The sequence below is a fragment of the Maniola hyperantus genome, chromosome 3 (genome assembly GCF_902806685.2).
Source record: "Maniola hyperantus chromosome 3, iAphHyp1.2, whole genome shotgun sequence".
NCBI lineage: Eukaryota > Metazoa > Arthropoda > Insecta > Lepidoptera > Nymphalidae > Maniola > Maniola hyperantus.
The window spans coordinates 14,595,792-14,612,348 of NC_048538.1; the positions used below are offsets into that span (position 1 = coordinate 14,595,792).

The following is a 16,557-nucleotide window of genomic DNA, read 5'->3' on the forward strand; positions in this document are numbered from 1 at the left end:
GTTGCACGGTTGGGCCGTAAAAAGCTAGCAGACAGACAGACACACTTTCGCATTTATAATATTAGTATGGATAGAGCAACCCTAAAACTAATGTCAGTGATGTCAAAAACAAAAAAATATTTTGTCGTTTGCGTTGAGCCTCATTGCTCATTGATATTTTTAAAGGTTGAGCTATGTCGGTCACTTTGGCTCTCCTATAGATGTCGTTGATTTCGTTGTTACGGATTTTGTCTCTCAGAGAGAAGAAGACAGAAATTCCATACAAACCTATCTTAAAGTATAAAGTGGGTAAATTCTCTGTTTGAAAAAAGTTATACCTACCAATCTTACCCGTTGTGCCCGTTTCTACTGCACATGATGCATGTTTAATTTTATAATTTGAATGCAACATAAATAACCAAAACTCCACACTCAGTCACTTACAATGACAAAACAAATTGACATTGACAATATTGACATTCGTATTTCGCGTGACCCATGCGTGACTGATATTTTGAACAATTTTGGAAAATGATAAGGATTTTATATTTTCGGGTATAATTAAAATGTTTATTCATTCAATTAGCGTTCCAAAAAGTTATAAAATAGCAGCAAATATTGTTCAGAAGGTTTCTGAAGAGGGTGGTAGCTTCAAAACTTTACTCTACGACGATAAATTAAAGCATTTTGTAAGTATTTAAAGTTTTTTATTATACCTCGTTTACCACGTTTTTATTAAATCGCTTTATCTGTCTATTTGGAACTTACAATCAATTTTAAACTAGGTACCTTCCCGATGAGCTAGAGATTTAAAACTTTAAACAGCTCTAAATTGGTTGACAACACGCCCTCTTGTTTGCCTGTTCGGTAAAAACTTAAATTTGCCTCTAAGTACCTAATTATAATAGTGAAGTTGAGGGGGCCATAGCTCGGGAACTGGACGATAAGGCAATCAATATTAACTCGCTTTCTTGTTAGTTTTGTAACTTCTCACCACTTGTGTTTTTACGATTGTGACGTATTTCCAGAGAATTAATGTGCTTTATGCACTGATCAATGAAACTATTAAACATGCTGTTGATATCAATAACTTGTTTGAAAGCACGGGTATTTTGGTGAATGAACCACGTTTAAACCCTTGGCTGGCAAAGGTTCTTACTGCAGAACTGCTTTATGGAAAAAAGAAATTGCCGGGAAAAAGCAAACCAGAGCAAACAATATTGTCATATAAAGAGCAATTTAGGAAATTGATACCTGAAGGTGAAGATGATGAGAAAACTAAAGGTAATTTCTTTTCTTTTACAGATTTAATACTGCGATATAGACAAATCATTGTGACGAAATGGCAGAAAATACTGAGGGTCCACTGATACCAAAACAAACAAAGCTGGCTGCGCTCGCTATGGCAAATCTATTTCTTTATAGTGTAGCCATGTTTACACTGCCTTTTGTCGCGTTTTTTGGCATGCAACACATTCTAACGGATTACTTCCCGGTCGATCCCTTTATAAGGACTGTCTGGTCTGTGGTGTCAGCCGTAGTAGTTGTTAATCTAATAATTTTCTTGTATGCCTACAAAGCGTATCATGAAAAAGAGTATGATGATGATGGCAATGAAATAGATCAGCATTCATATAAAGCTACAAATGAGTCCGAGAAGAGTTCACTCAATAAGGAGGATTAGTGTGTTAGTTATATTTTTATATAACAATCCAGTGTGTGTTCAGTATTATCAACAAAACATCTATGAGAAAATTAGATATATTATGCTAATAAATAGAGAAAGACAAAAATCTTTTATTATTTAATTATTTTCCATTTCCATCCTTTTCATTTATATCTCCAGGTAAAATAACTGTTAGGGCATATCCTACAACTAGCTTATGCTTGCGACTTCGTCCGTGTGGACTACACAAATTTTAAACCCCTATTTCACCCCCTTAGGGGTTGAATCTTCAAAATTCCTTTCTTAGTGGATGCCTACGTCATAATAGCTATCTACATGCCAAATTTCAGCCCAATCCGTCAAATAGTTTGAGCTGTGCATTGATAGATCAGTTAGTCAGTCACCCTTTGCTTTTATATATTTAGATGTGTATTTACAAACTTTCTTATAGTAGGTAGTTCTTTATGTCTGTGACAGATCTGTGCTCTTAAAATTATTATGTTTTATGGTTATATTGGTAACATTCAGTCATAAGATGGAACAGTAACATGAAGTAGAAGATAAGCATTAAGTAAAATTAATTCATAGTTGATGCTACAACTTTTAATTACAACAACATTTATTACAAAAAAATAGCATTAACACATAATAACAAATATATAGTTAATCAACTTTAAATTAATTTTTGCCAGCGAATATTTAAGGCTTAAGGTTTGCCGGAAGGCTACCTGACAGAATGGGTTCTTTATTCAGGGTATATATTCTTAATATAGGTTTGTTCACCCTATATTGGTCATTCTAGCAATATAAATAGCTATAATGTTCACTTCAAGCACCAATAGTATAGACCGCGATAGGTCGAGATGGCAATCGGGGAGGGGAAGCCCCGCTCACCCGCACAGCCCCCCGCGCTAACACGGCGTGAGCGAGTGCGGTTGTGGGGGGCGTCCCCTGCCTTATACCCCGATTGCCATCTCAACCCGTCTCGTACTACAATATGTTATGTTGGAAATCATGTTTCATCATCATCATCATGATCAACCCATCACCGGCTCACTACAGAGCACGGGTCTCCTCTCAGAGTGAGAAGGGTTTTGGCCATAGTCTACCACGCTGGCCAAGTGCGGATTGGTAGACTTCAAACACCTTTGAGAACATTACGGAGAACTCTCAGGCATGCAGGTTTCCTCACGATGTTTTCCTTCACCGTTAAAGCAAGTGATATTTTAATTAATGAAAACGCACATAACTCCGAAAAAATAGAGGTGCGTGCCCGGGATCGAACCCCCGACCTCCGATTAGAAGGCGGACGTCCTAACCACTAGGCTACCACTGCTCATACTTACCTACCCATCATTACCTAGCCTTAATATATAGACAGGTACATCCTAGTATTTTTTGCTGATATAGTGAAAAAATAAGAATTTGTCATTTAATTCCCTGACTTAGGTATATTACAGAACATAATATTACTTATTATAACAGAACAAAAAACTAGTTAAAAAAATGAGTAGGTAGTAGGTATGCCTAACATTTTTTTAAAACTTTAGTGAAACTAATAAAATTGCTTTAATAGTTCGCAGGCCCCGTTACGTCCGCATCAACACGAATCTACTAACAACCTCTGATGCTATAAGGGCCTTTCAAGATGAAGGCTATAAATTCATCCGGTGTACGTCGGGTTCCTATAATGACTACCTCGAGCAAATACAAAAGCTGACAGAGTACGATTTCACACAAGACTACCACGTGAAGACGATCTTCGTGTTCTCGCCTGGCACAAGGATGCATGATCATGAGTTATATCTAGAGAACAAAATTATTTTGCAAGATAAGGTAAATCGTTTTTTACATAAATTTGCGCTGCGCGGTGCCATGCCACGCGGCAGCATCTTGCTCCATACAAACTCATATGTCGCGCAACGCAGCTCAAATGCGTTTGGAGTCTTTATAGATAAAAAACAAAAAAAGAATCATCAAAATCGGTTCATAATTGACGGAGTAATCGCGTAACAAACATACAAAAAAATCAAAAAAAAAAAATCGCTAAATGTGTTGCTGATCGCAAATCTCGAGAACAGCTGAACCGATTTCGCTAATTCTTGTTTTATAATATTCCTCGAAGTACGAGGATGGTTCTTACGGAGAAAAAAATTTAAAAAATTGCCTGAAAAATAATCGACTGTTAGGCGGTACGAAGTTCGCCGGGTCAGCTAGTTTCCTTAATAAAAAAGATTCTTCTAATCTTAGACTTAAATCCATTATAACATTTTTATCTCATACTCCGATTTGGTATTATTATCTACTGATTTGAATGAAAGAATATTCTACTTTTACTTTTTACTTTTAATCGAAAATTGGTTACATACAACTATAATGGAGTCCTGGCCCCTAAACTAGGAGAGCCCCTATCTTAAGGGCCAGTGTCTTTCCAAATATCTCTATTTCTATCTTTGCGATGTAGCGAAGTGCTGCTGTAGGTATATAGTGGCCACAAGTCTTTACAAGAAACTGTAAAGGTGGTGGCGATTACAATGGATTGGAGACGATCGAAGTGATAAAGGGTACCTATTCAAGAACCTGCATTATTGACATCATCAACCGATATACGTCCACTGCTGGGCATAGGTCTCAAGTAGGGACTTGCACATGCCACGGTCTTGCGCCGCCTGAATCCAGCGGCTCCCTGCGATTCATCTAATGTCCACCTATAGTGATTAGTGGGGGGTCTTCCAACGCCTACCGGTGCGAGATCGTCATTACAGCACCTTGAGACCGAAATAAGAAGAAGATCTTTGCGATTTAAAGTAAATGTCGTTTCAGGCAACCGCTTTGGCGGTGCACCTTCTCGCGCCACCATCGGGAAGCGTCGTATTGGACTTGTGTGCGGCGCCCGGTATGAAGACTACGCAACTCGCAGCTTATATGAGAAATGAGGTAAACTACAGTATGCAACAGGTTGAGATGGCAATCGGAGTATGAGGTGGGGGGACGCCCCCGCGTCATACGACGTGTTGTCTCTGTCACTCATATCTATATGATGTTTTGTTGGTCTCAACGACAAAGACAATGCTCTACAAATTTTCTATGTCCTAAAGGTCGATGTACATTACTTTTTGCCGCGTAGTGTACATTATATCAACAATATTCACATAATATTCTCCATAATGTTTTAAAAGGTGTGTGAAGTCTCAGCGAATGTCTGTGTTATAATAGGCAATCTGCACGCCAAATTTCAGCCCGATCCGTCCAGTACTTCGAGCTGTGCGTTGATAGATCAGTCGAAAAGGTGACTTTTACTCTTATATATTGAGATTAAAGTCAATACAGCCACACCGGTACTTACATTTTTTATATTTTTTGATTCAACAGGGCAAAATCTATGCAGTGGAAAGAGACAGTAAAAGATACCAGACTCTATGCCAGTTAGTGGAGGCGACCGGCTCCAAGTGCGTACAAACCCTTTGCAAAGACTCCTTGCAGATCAAGAGGGGCGACCTGGATGACGTGGAGTATATCCTTCTTGATCCGAGTTGTTCAGGATCTGGTGAGTTCTATTTCTTTTTTATAAATAATCCATGTGCTATTCCTTAGCTGATGATGCCGGCGACTTCATCCGTGTGGATTTAGGTTATTAAAATCCCAAGACATGAGATGTATGCGGGATGCAAGCTATCGCCTATATGCCCACGACTTTGATAGCGTGGAATTAGTTTTAAAAATCCCGTGAGAACTCTTTAATTTTCCGGGACAAAAAGTAGCCTATGTTCATCCCCGGGATGCAAACTCTGTATCAATTCGACAAAATCGGTTAAACGGATGGGCCTAGTACAGTACAGTATGTGACAGAATATATACATTGACCTTTAGAAAGAGATAGCAGTTTCGTAATGCGTTGTCTCTGTTGTTGAGACCGACAAAACGTCAAATAAGTAGTGACAGAAACAACGCTCTTCAAAGCTGAAGTCTCATTCTAAAGGTTGATATACAATATTTCATGCCGGCTACAGTAGACAGACAGACACACTTTCGCACTTATAATACAGGGTGTAACCAGAACGCGAGCGAAAACGAAGTCAGGTGATAGTATTGATGATTACTGATATGATATCGCAAAAAAAGACCCAAAGAATATTTTAAAAAATCCTATATTTTGTAAATGTTCACGATATATTGCAAATAAAACATCTGACTGACGCTAGAGGTCAATGAACGTTGCGTAAGTTGGCCACTTGGAGTCAATGCCGCGTCGCAGGCGGGGCATTGACCCGAGTTTTGCACGCTATACATTGCGGATTAGAAAAATACAAAATCACTAAAACTACAAAATGAGGCTATTGGCGTTCTAGTTACACTGTCATATGGATAATATATATTGCCTATGCGTTTTTTGCTTGGGAGGGGCTTCAGTTTGATTTGTTATGTGGTTGTTATCATGAAAGACGTTGCGCCGTTATCCCGCTACACTGCCGGTATACTTTTCTACTCACCTCCGTCTGTATGAACTGGCCCTAAGAGTACAATTTTGACTTTTAGGTTTAAACATTTAACTTCAGATTACTATCGGAAGTGTATAATAACCAGGATCGATGGTTTAGCTTAGAGAAGACCTCCGAGGCACATAGGAAATGTCTCTAAAAATCTCTATTTAATTATTTTTAAATGAAATGTATCTCGTTTTCTTAGGTATGGACCTTAGCGTACACAGCTATGTCGAAGAAACTCGGATGACCAATCTCACTTCTTTACAAGAGAAATTCTTGAAACACGCAATGAATTCATTTCCGAACGCAAAAAGAATAGTATACAGCACATGCTCTATATTCCCTGAAGAAAATGAGAGGGTAGTTACAAATATCGTTAAAGCTTCAAGAGCTAAATGGAGAGTTAAAGATGTAAGAGAGCTTCTTAAGGGCCAGTGGAATAACTTTGGCTCGGGAATGTATGGAAGTATGGGCACTAGATGCCTTTACGCTAAAGCTGATAGTGATTTTACAATTGGTTTCTTTCTGGCAGTCTTAGACAGAGATTTTAGAGATATTGAAAATAAGCAAGATGAAAACAAAGTAACCAACGGTCATGAAGAGAAAGTTAAAGATAAAATTAAAAAACGTGGAGATGGTAATGATATCAATAGTGAAAAATATGATTCAAGAGATGATGATCAAGAAAAACAACAGACCAAAAGGAAACACAGAGACAGTGAATCTCACAATATAGAAGATGGACCCAATCATGAAGAGTTCTCTGAACGTATGAATGATGAAAATAATGTTCCGAAAAGTAAAAAGAAAAGGCGGAATAAAGTTAGTGAAATTTCTATTCAAAATGAAGATTCGCTTAGTAAAACTGCTAAAGATAGTGATGAAATAAGTGAAAATTTTGGAGAAAATGATGATATTTTAAATTTGAAAAATAAAAAACGAAAATCCAAACTAAAAGACCATGACAATGAAACTATTAAAAATATATCTATAAATATAAATGCAGAAAGTGCAGACAAAAATTCCAACTTAAAAGATAAACAAGAAGATAGTGACAATTTCAGTCTTAAGCAGGTTCTATCAGATGATTTTAAAACTGATACTACAAATAATAAAAAGAAAAAGAAACGCAAACATTTTGAAGAACCTGAAACTCAAGAAACCCAAACATTATTTGAAAATAATGATGAAATAGAAACGTCAAAAAAGAAAAAGAAAAAATGCAAAGATCTTGATAAAGTACTTAAAAAAGCTGTATCAGAAAGAGTGATAGGCATTTCTATAGAAATAGAAAATAACAATACTTCCGAAAAGAGTATGTTACTTGATAATAATGACGTAATAGAAATGCCAGGAAAGAAGAAGAAAAAACGTAAACAACGTGAAAATGAATCTTTTACCGCAGCAGTAATAGATATTTCAACAGATGTAGATGATAAAAATATAGCAGAGGCGATTGAATTATTTGATAATAATGATGTAATAGAAATTCCAGAGAAAAAAAAGAAAAAACGCAAAGAGCGACAACGTGAAAATGAATCTGTTACCGTACCAGTTACAGAAAACAGTAAAATATTTGAAACAGAAATGCCAGAAAAGAAAAATAAAAAGTGCAAAGAAAATGAATCTATAGAAGCTGTAAACATACCAGCTATAAATATTTCTTCAGAAGTAGAGAATACCCCAGAAATCAACAAGATACTTGAAAATAATTACGAAATACAAACACTAAAAAGGAAAAAGAAGAAACGCAAAGATCGTGAAAATGAACTTAAAGAATCTGTATCAGAAACAGCTAACGACATTTCTATGTAAAAAGAGAATAATACTACAGAAAATATTAATGATTCACAAACTGAAAACATTGACGAAACAGAAATGCCAAAAAAGATAAAAAAAAAACACAAAAAACGTGACGGTGAATCTTTAGAAGTTATAAATATATCTTCAGATGTATGCAAGGAAAAATTCTAAAAAAGCAATGAAAAAGAAAAATGCTTGACGATAACTTTCTTGGTTTTCATGACTTTCTTTTCATTTAACTTATACTACCATTTTTTGTGTATAGGTATTTGTATGTATATTTTATTTTAATAAAATGGATCATTTTACATATAGATGTCTTATTTACTTTCCTCTGGTCACTCAATAGCTGCTAATAATATGTATAAAATTATGAATATTGATTTTTTTGTACTATTATTATCCTTGTAACTATTTGATTTGATTAATTATGAGTCCTATCACTTAAAAAATATAGTTCATTTTCGATCAACAGTCGATTATTATGATTGTTGCGAAGATTGTTGCAGCGACACGCTTGTTTACGTGTCACGAACACTTTCGTGCGCCCTTATTTTATTATTTTGATCGCAAAAGTCGTAACCCCTCGCTTATATTAAATAGGGATATTGTACCCACTTTAAAAAATATATACATATAAATATTTTACTCACTATTATCACAGAGATTATTTTATTGAATAGTTTCTTGTTGGTTCTTCTCGGTAGGAAAGGCATTCCGAACCAGTGGTAGATGCATTTGACGATTCAAAAGTATTTGTAAAAGTTTATTTGAATAATAATTAATAATATTTTGATTTATTTATTTAAAATGGGAATCTAACGGTTTCAATCAATCAATCAATCAATCAATCAGCCTGTTTGCGTCCACTGCTGGACATAGGCCTTCCCAAGAGCACGCCACCACACACGATCCTCCGCCTTCCTTATCCACCCACTTCCCGCTATCTTCTTAAGGTCGTCAGTCCAGCGGGTTGGAGGTCGTCCCACACTGCGGTTGATGATACGCGGTCTCCACTCCAGAACACGTCTGCCCCATCGGCCATCGGTTCTGCGGCAGACGTGGCCTGCCCACTGCCACTTCAACGTGTTGAAAAATATCTAGGTTAGCTTTTCAGAACACATTGTTATAGGATATGACAATACTATTAAGAGGAGCAGCACTACCAAGGTTACTTTTACATATTGTGGCCCTAAATGAATGATAAATGAATGATAGTTGAAGTGAACACGCACTAAACGTCTGTACGTGTAAGTTACAGCTGGTGCGGAATAGGTATGTACCTTCGCGTTCTAACTTCTAATTAGACCAAGGCCGCAGAATCAAAGAAATGACATAAAAAAATAAATATAAACTCGAAGGTCGATTGAACGTGTTGACCCAAATAGCAACATGAAAGATCGTCCTATGGTATTTCCAACGTTATGGCTAAAATGTATTAATTTGTGTTAAGTTACTGAAAATAAAAGTAAGTATTTTTACAGAGCTTTTCAGTCCCTACGATGGCAACCAAAAGTTTTTTGCTGACTTCTCAGTGGAATAGGTATGCATTCCAATTTCCAAACCAGTGGTCGAGAATGATTTGAGCCTGTAGCGACGTCGCTATAGAATGTGTAAATGAACTGTCAAAACATGTTTTTGTCCACATCTATCCTTTGTGGACTGTCTCCATGAACCGTGCTAGGAAAACCATATTTTGACATTGATGCTGTCATTAAATGATAGATGCAGTCGATTCGCAATCGGCCTGCTGTTCTCACCTATAGTCTGCGATAGGTTGAGATGGCCTATTGCCATGGGTATGCGGCAGAGAAACGAACGCCCCGCACACCCGCGCTCGCCCGCACCGGGTTAGCGAGGGGGCTGTGCGGGTATGCGGGGCGTTCCCTCCACGAATGCCATCTTGACCTGCCTCGATCTATCTATTCTATCTATTATATTATACTCTAACGTACCTACCTAGTACATGACAGGTCGAGATGACAATCGGGGTATGAGGCGGAGGGAGGCGCGTTATTCCGGGTTAGCGCAGAGGCTGTGCGGGTGTCATTGCCATCTCGACCTGTCGCGTACTTTAGGTACTTTATAATAAAAAATACGTTACGTCATAATAAAAACCCCTAAATTGAACTTCACTGCGCCCTTTAAGTTTTTGTCTTGTTTAGATCACATTGTCATAATTGCGACGAAAAATTATGTTTTTATTAATCGTATCAGTCCCTGAGTAGTGTGCACTCGTGGATGAAACGTCCACGCCACGTCTCTGCACTGTATTCTTAATTTCTAATGCCCCTTGCACATGTTCATCCAACGCGCTCAACGCATACCCTCGGTAAACCACTTGGCTTATACAAATGCCATGTGCGGCCAGCACTGGCCGTCTTGCCGACTGATGTAGGTAAGTTTTCATACAAATATCAAAGGAATGATCTTTGCGCAGTTCGTAAACACACAAAGAGAATATAACCAGTAAAACACCGTCGGCTGGCACTCGCCGATTCGTTTGGCCAGCATGTTTCGGAGGCTTAGCCGCGTCTCAGATCAACAACTGGGGTTGCCTAGCGACACGATGCTGGGCGGGCGACTTTACAAGGGCGTTCTCTACTTACAACACCGCCAGCCAATCACAAAGATGCGCGATTATTATGACAGTGTCAGTCACCGGTTGTCACCGATAGTTATATCGTAGTTACGACGCAAAATGTTTATTGTAACAAGGGCATAAGGTTCTAAGTTGGCTGGTAATCGTTATTAAAGGTTAATAGCGCTTCCGTTATTGGCTGTTTATTGATGACACCCCACGGTTTTGTGGTTGTTTAGGTAACTTATTGTTGGCATTGTAGCGTACCATACATACCTAATATGGAACTAGGAATCAGCTTATCTTATTTAGCTTATTTACAATATGTCAGAATTTCGCCTACGCTGATGTCGGTTGACTACGACGTAGCCACTACATTGTTCGGGCCTACGAGCACACCACTCCTTACAAAGCCCAAACTTACAAAACTTACAAAGTGCAATGACAGCATATTATGATAGCCAAATAGTAGGTACGCGTGACCAACGTACGTGACCGATATTCGAATCTTTCACGTTTATGCTACGAAAGTGCTACGAGCGTAGCACACGATGTAGCGCAAAAACTAACGATAAAAACTCAACGGAATTTTTGTAATGGAATAAAATAACACTTTTTACCTACTTTGTCTCTTGGTACATAGGTACTAGGTAGGTACCTACTGCTCTTTTCGAAATACTTAGTATAAAAAAGCAAAGTTACAAAATGCATAAATTGTCCGTGGTTTCTTCAAAACTTTTAAGTTTAATTTAAAACATTTCACGAGAAAGGCTTATATTGGGGCCGATTCTCTTGTACACAATCTCTAAACTAAACTAAATTAACAGGTCTAAATCTAGTGCCATTCTTTTCCGCAAGCAACATTATGAAAGGGATAGCAATAGATTTAGACGTGTAATTTTAGTTTAGTTTAGAGATTGTGTACAAGAGAATTAGCCACAATGTTATTCTTTTTTAATGAAAATATTTGTACTAAAATATGTGTAATAGTTATAAGCCCATCCGTGCGAAGAGCGAGTTATGTACTAAAAATTATTAAAGGGTGACATCATCAACTATTACATTTGATTTTACCTACTATGTATTTAGGTACTTCAGACTTCAACTAGGTATTATTACCTTACCTACACCACGCGAAAGGCGCAACTAAGAATCAAATCGTTTATGCAAATACAAAAATTATTTAAATACATAATGGTGAAGAATTACCGTGTAATAGCTTATTATTATTCATACGCAGGTACCTAAAGTGGCATTACCTACCTAGTATGTTATTTGAATTTTAGTTAGTGCAGTTTTTTTACTAATTAATCAATTAGGTAAGTACTTACTTGGAACTGTTTAGATTTTTAAACCAGACATACCTGCAAGTTTAGTAGGTCAATCGTTGATTTTTTCTAAAATACTACAAACTAAGTTTATTTCAAACAAGATGATGCCTGCGACTTCGTCTGTGTGGATAGGTTTTTAAAAATCCCGTGGGAACTCTGACTTTTCGGGATAAAAAGTAGCCTATGTTCTTTCCCGGGATGCATCATGCAAGCTATCTTTGTACCAAATTTCCTCAAAATCGGCTGAACGGATGGGCTGTGATAGGCTAGCAGACAGACAGACACACTTTCGCATTTATAGTATGAGTATGGATATTTAGGTTCAAACAGGACCACTTTAGCGATCCTTTTAAGATGTCAAGTCAGTTTTAGTGACTGGTGCGGAAACCAGAATCCACGGAGAAGTAACGCAGAAGTATAAGTTTTGAAAATACTGGATGCTTATACCTTACTAGGTATATAGCAGAGTGTTTAGGTACTTATAGTTATCTAAGTAATCAATTGTGGGTACCTCATTATACATATACTAATCCATACTAAGTAATATTATAAATGCGAAATTGTGTCTCTGTCTGTCTGCTAGCTTTTCACGGCCCATCCGTTTGACCGATTTTGTTGAAATTTGGCGCAAAGCTAGGTTATATTCCGAAGACGGACATAGGCTACATACTGGAGTTCATTCATTGTAGCCACCAGCAAATATAAAAAGCTAAAATAGGTGAAGGTAGATATATGTATGAGTTAAGTTACTTTTATGCGTTTTTCAAGCACTTGCAAGTCAGCTTGCGTGCTCTTTACCATGTAAAGTAACTGCTTATAACATTAATATTAAGTACAGTAAATCAATTTTGAAATGTCACAGTAATGGCAAAATTGCTCGTTACGATAAAAAACTGAGAAGAAATAATTGTATACCTAGGCACGTACCTGTTTCTCGCTTATTTTTAATCGAATTTTGATGTATACCCATAAATTCATACTAATACTACTTAATTATTATAAATGCAAAAGTTTGACTGTCTGCCTGTTTGGTAGCTTTTCGCGACCCATCCGATTAACCAATTTTAGTTTTACCGTCATACAGCCGTACTCAGAGTCGCTAATCGTTACTTGAGATCGAGTTAAAACGAGACAGATTTATGTGAGATAAACTCTCCGTCTCGTTTTATCTAAGCTTAAGTAACGATTAACCCACTCTGAGAATGACTGTATTCCAATCAAGAAAAACTATTACTAGATATATCTAGATCAGATTAGTGTAACTGGAAAATAAATTCCTTTGAAAATTACCTTTAATTATTACGAAACCGATAACAAACAGCAAACAACCGTTCAAAGGGGAGACGTAAAAAAATATAAGCACGCCACGAGAGTATTATAGCTTTGTATATGACTATGACCGATTGGCGACAAATGTACGATACAGCGGCACGACCACCTACACGGTGACTGACTGACATAATATTATCTATCAAAGTACTGCCGTCAATCGCTGAGTCTAGATACTTGGATTTTGCGCTAGGGGTGTTCTATAACGTAGACCCTCACATATTTTTAATAAGTAAACAGTTTAGTCTGCCAATCCGCACTTGGCCAGCGTGGTAGACTATGGCCAAAAACCCTTCTCACTCTGAGAGGAGACCTGTGCTCTGCAGTGAGCCGGTGATGGGTTGATCATGATGATGATGATGAAACAGTTTAGTTGAAAAATTAAAACATAAAAATATTCTGATTTCCTTATAAAATATTTAGAATATAAAAAAGTTAGAACATAAAAAATAATTCTGGTTATCTAAGAAGATGTCAAGAGGTTTAGGTATCCCAAACGGGCAATGATACTATCATTGATGTTGGAATTCACCTCTATATTATAGAATCAAACATGCGAAAAATGATTTTGAGTTGAGAAGATAAATCTGGACGACAACTTTGCTTGTAGCACGCAATTATATATTTCGCTTGATGCCAAACCATTTGCTTCAATTTTCGCGAATTTTTGTTTTTCATATCCTCCATATTTTCCTTTTTTCGGGTTGTGCCACACATGGCATAGTTTATTTTGGCGCTTCTTCTGCTTGAGGCTTTCTGGCTTTAATGCTCAAGTACTGGAGGCGCTAGGATGACCAACCTCTTAGCTAAGTTGTGGTGCTGTGTGGTACAACTTTCAAAAATAAATGTTTTTCTTTCTTCCATTTCTTTTTCTTTTTCTTCCATATTGGATTTGCCATGTGGTCCTAATTAAAGCCTATGATACACGTAATGCTAACTCGAAGCTAGCGACGAATCATTTATCATATTGACAGTTTGGGAACTACGTTACAACTTACATACATACAAATAAACAGAGCTAGCCTCATTACCTACTATTTTGTAGCCTGGTAACGAATTTCTTGCATGCCGTGCGGGTGTAAGGCACACGGGGGCGCTGGCCGCACCACCCTCCACGCTACCACCACTACCACCACGAAACGGTCACTCGATTGCTTTCACAAAACATAGCCGGACGACTACGCTCCTATTGCGTCCTTTATTTCCCAACGATTCTCACACTACTATATACAACCGTTAGATTACCAAACAGTTATACCTAATACCGAAATTATGTAAATCTATATTATTACCATTTAACTATATAAACTGAATTAGAAGGCGAGCCTTTTGTAGTTTAGTTTTGGCGGCAAATTTGCGCTCCCATTTTATACAGCACGTAGTTTTGTAGTTGATTTGAGTGAAGCTTTGTGATGGTTGAGTATTTTGAAGAGGTCTTTTATTAGTTCAATGACTTCCGAGGAATCTTTGGCTGCTACAGCGGTGGTAAGTAGATACTTATATACTTATTTATTAAATTTTGCTTATTTACTTAATGATCAGTAACAACATCGTTAAAAGTATAATAATCCATACTAAACTAAGTATATTGTCCATACTATAATAATATTGTAAATGCGCAAGTGTGTCTGTCTGTCTGCTAGCTTTTCACAGCCCCACCGTTTAACTGATTTTGATGAAATTTGGTACAGAGTTAGCTTACATCCCGGGTAAGCACAAAGGCCACTTTTTATTACAGCTCTAAATCTAGTGCTAACTATCCTTTTCCGCAGGGAGCATTATGAAAAAATAGTAACACATTTAGACCCGCCATTTTAGTTTAGAGATTGTGTGTAACAGAATTAGCCACAATACCTAGTCAAAAAGTCCACCCTTGGTTACCCCTGGGCCAAAGGGCCAAAGCTTGCAGAGTTGCCATGCTGAATGGCGATGGAAAATCTTTGTACCAGGCAAGCTCCAGCGCGCGAATCGTAGTTGCGCCTTTCCCTTAATAATATAACTAAATTAAATATACTGATTACGTGAAAAACACGTACCTAACCAGTTCTAAGTACCTACTTAAATGTACTCAATTGGATCTCTTATCATTGTATGTACTTATAGGTAAATCTCGATATAAAATATAATGGTTGAAAAAATTTGGGATCTAGAATACTTAAATAGCTAAGTTTTCATTTTTATCGGTAGGTACATAACACTAAAAATGAACATAATGTGCAAAATGGTTTAACTATGGTTTATATTATGATATAATATCTTACATATGTGTAGGTATACCTAGATTAGAATAGTATTTGAAAAACATATACCCACACGAAACATGCAACATCTGAACAATACTTTGATACGTAAATACTTAGAGGTAAATAAATAGGTATACCTAACTAAATCATAATTTAATCAAGTATGATTTTCTAGTCACGAAAAAGAGTTTAGTATCAACAAATTGGTATATTTAAATCAGTAATTTATGCACATTTATTATTATGGTAATAAAAATGCTAAATTACCGCCACGTTCTAGTCTAGGTGATTCAAATACACATTACCATGATTCATACAACAATATAGGGTGAAGCTTAAAAAATGGGATCTTTAATCCCGACCCATATTTTAAATGCGATAGTGTGTTTGTTTGTTGGGTTGTCCTTCAATCACGTCGCAACGGAGCAACGGATCGACGTGATTTTTTGCATGAATCCTAGACCTGGTCAAGACCTGGAGAGTGAAATAGGCTACTTTTTATCCCAAAAAAATCCAAGAGTTTCCGCGCGATTTTAAAAAAAACTATTGCACGCGGACGAAGTCGCTGGCATCAGCTAGTAACATAACTAAACGTGAAACTTGAAAGTCGTGACTCCGGTTACTTAGTCACGCGCAAGGGCTGAACTCGTTACGCTTATCTAGATTTTAGAACATCTAAGATGAAGAAACGCTAACTAAATATAGGTAATATTATGACTAAACCTTTAGTTACTTTAGGTGTACTTAGTGCTTTTTAGAAAATCTTATAGTGTGTTTTGCGTAGTCTCAGAAAATAATCTATAGGTAAACAAATAATCGCGTACTTCAAGGCGTGACATGATAAACCTACTTACTTATATTAATTCCATTGTCATTTTATTAGGAAAAGGATCTGAAAATGACTAGAAACCAGACAAAATACTTAGTAATAAAAACCTTGCAGGTACTTTCGTTGTTTACGTATTGACTTTACATAAATTACGAGTAGGTAAACTCGCGAGTAATCGAATAGGTAATATATTTAATGGATCCCATGAATGAAAGGCATGCCGGCTATGCATCACATGCGTAGTTATCAGCTGATAAAGCGAAAAGAGCGCAGTGGCCGCCCGGCACCCGCCCAGTCGACGGTCGAGTGGAC

At 37.1% G+C, this 16,557-nt stretch overlaps 1 protein-coding gene across 1 annotated transcript; it reads left to right on the plus strand.

Annotated features, from left to right (window-relative positions):
- The first annotated feature begins 450 nt into the window (after positions 1–450).
- On the plus strand, positions 451–8,242 carry Nsun5 (Nop2/Sun-like domain containing protein 5). Its single transcript, XM_034984521.2, has 6 exons — positions 451–668; positions 1,008–1,263; positions 3,222–3,481; positions 4,469–4,582; positions 5,018–5,192; positions 6,332–8,242. Exons 1-6 carry the CDS (start codon positions 546–548, stop codon positions 7,942–7,944), a joined length of 2,541 nt encoding a protein of 846 aa, XP_034840412.1. The 5' UTR covers positions 451–545; the 3' UTR covers positions 7,945–8,242.
- Positions 8,243–16,557: the final 8,315 nt, after the last annotated feature.

What these genes read in the sequence shown, in the direction of transcription:
- Nsun5 (XM_034984521.2), top strand. Translation starts at nt 546, where the DNA reads ATGTTTATTCATTCAATTAGCGTTCCAAAAAGTTATAAAATAGCAGCA. An exon ending in AAATTATTTTGCAAGATAAG is followed by an intron (nt 3,482 to 4,468) that starts GTAAATCGTTTT and finishes ATGTCGTTTCAG; the next exon opens with GCAACCGCTTTGGCGGTGCA. An exon ending in CAGCTTATATGAGAAATGAG is followed by an intron (nt 4,583 to 5,017) that starts GTAAACTACAGT and finishes TTGATTCAACAG; the next exon opens with GGCAAAATCTATGCAGTGGA.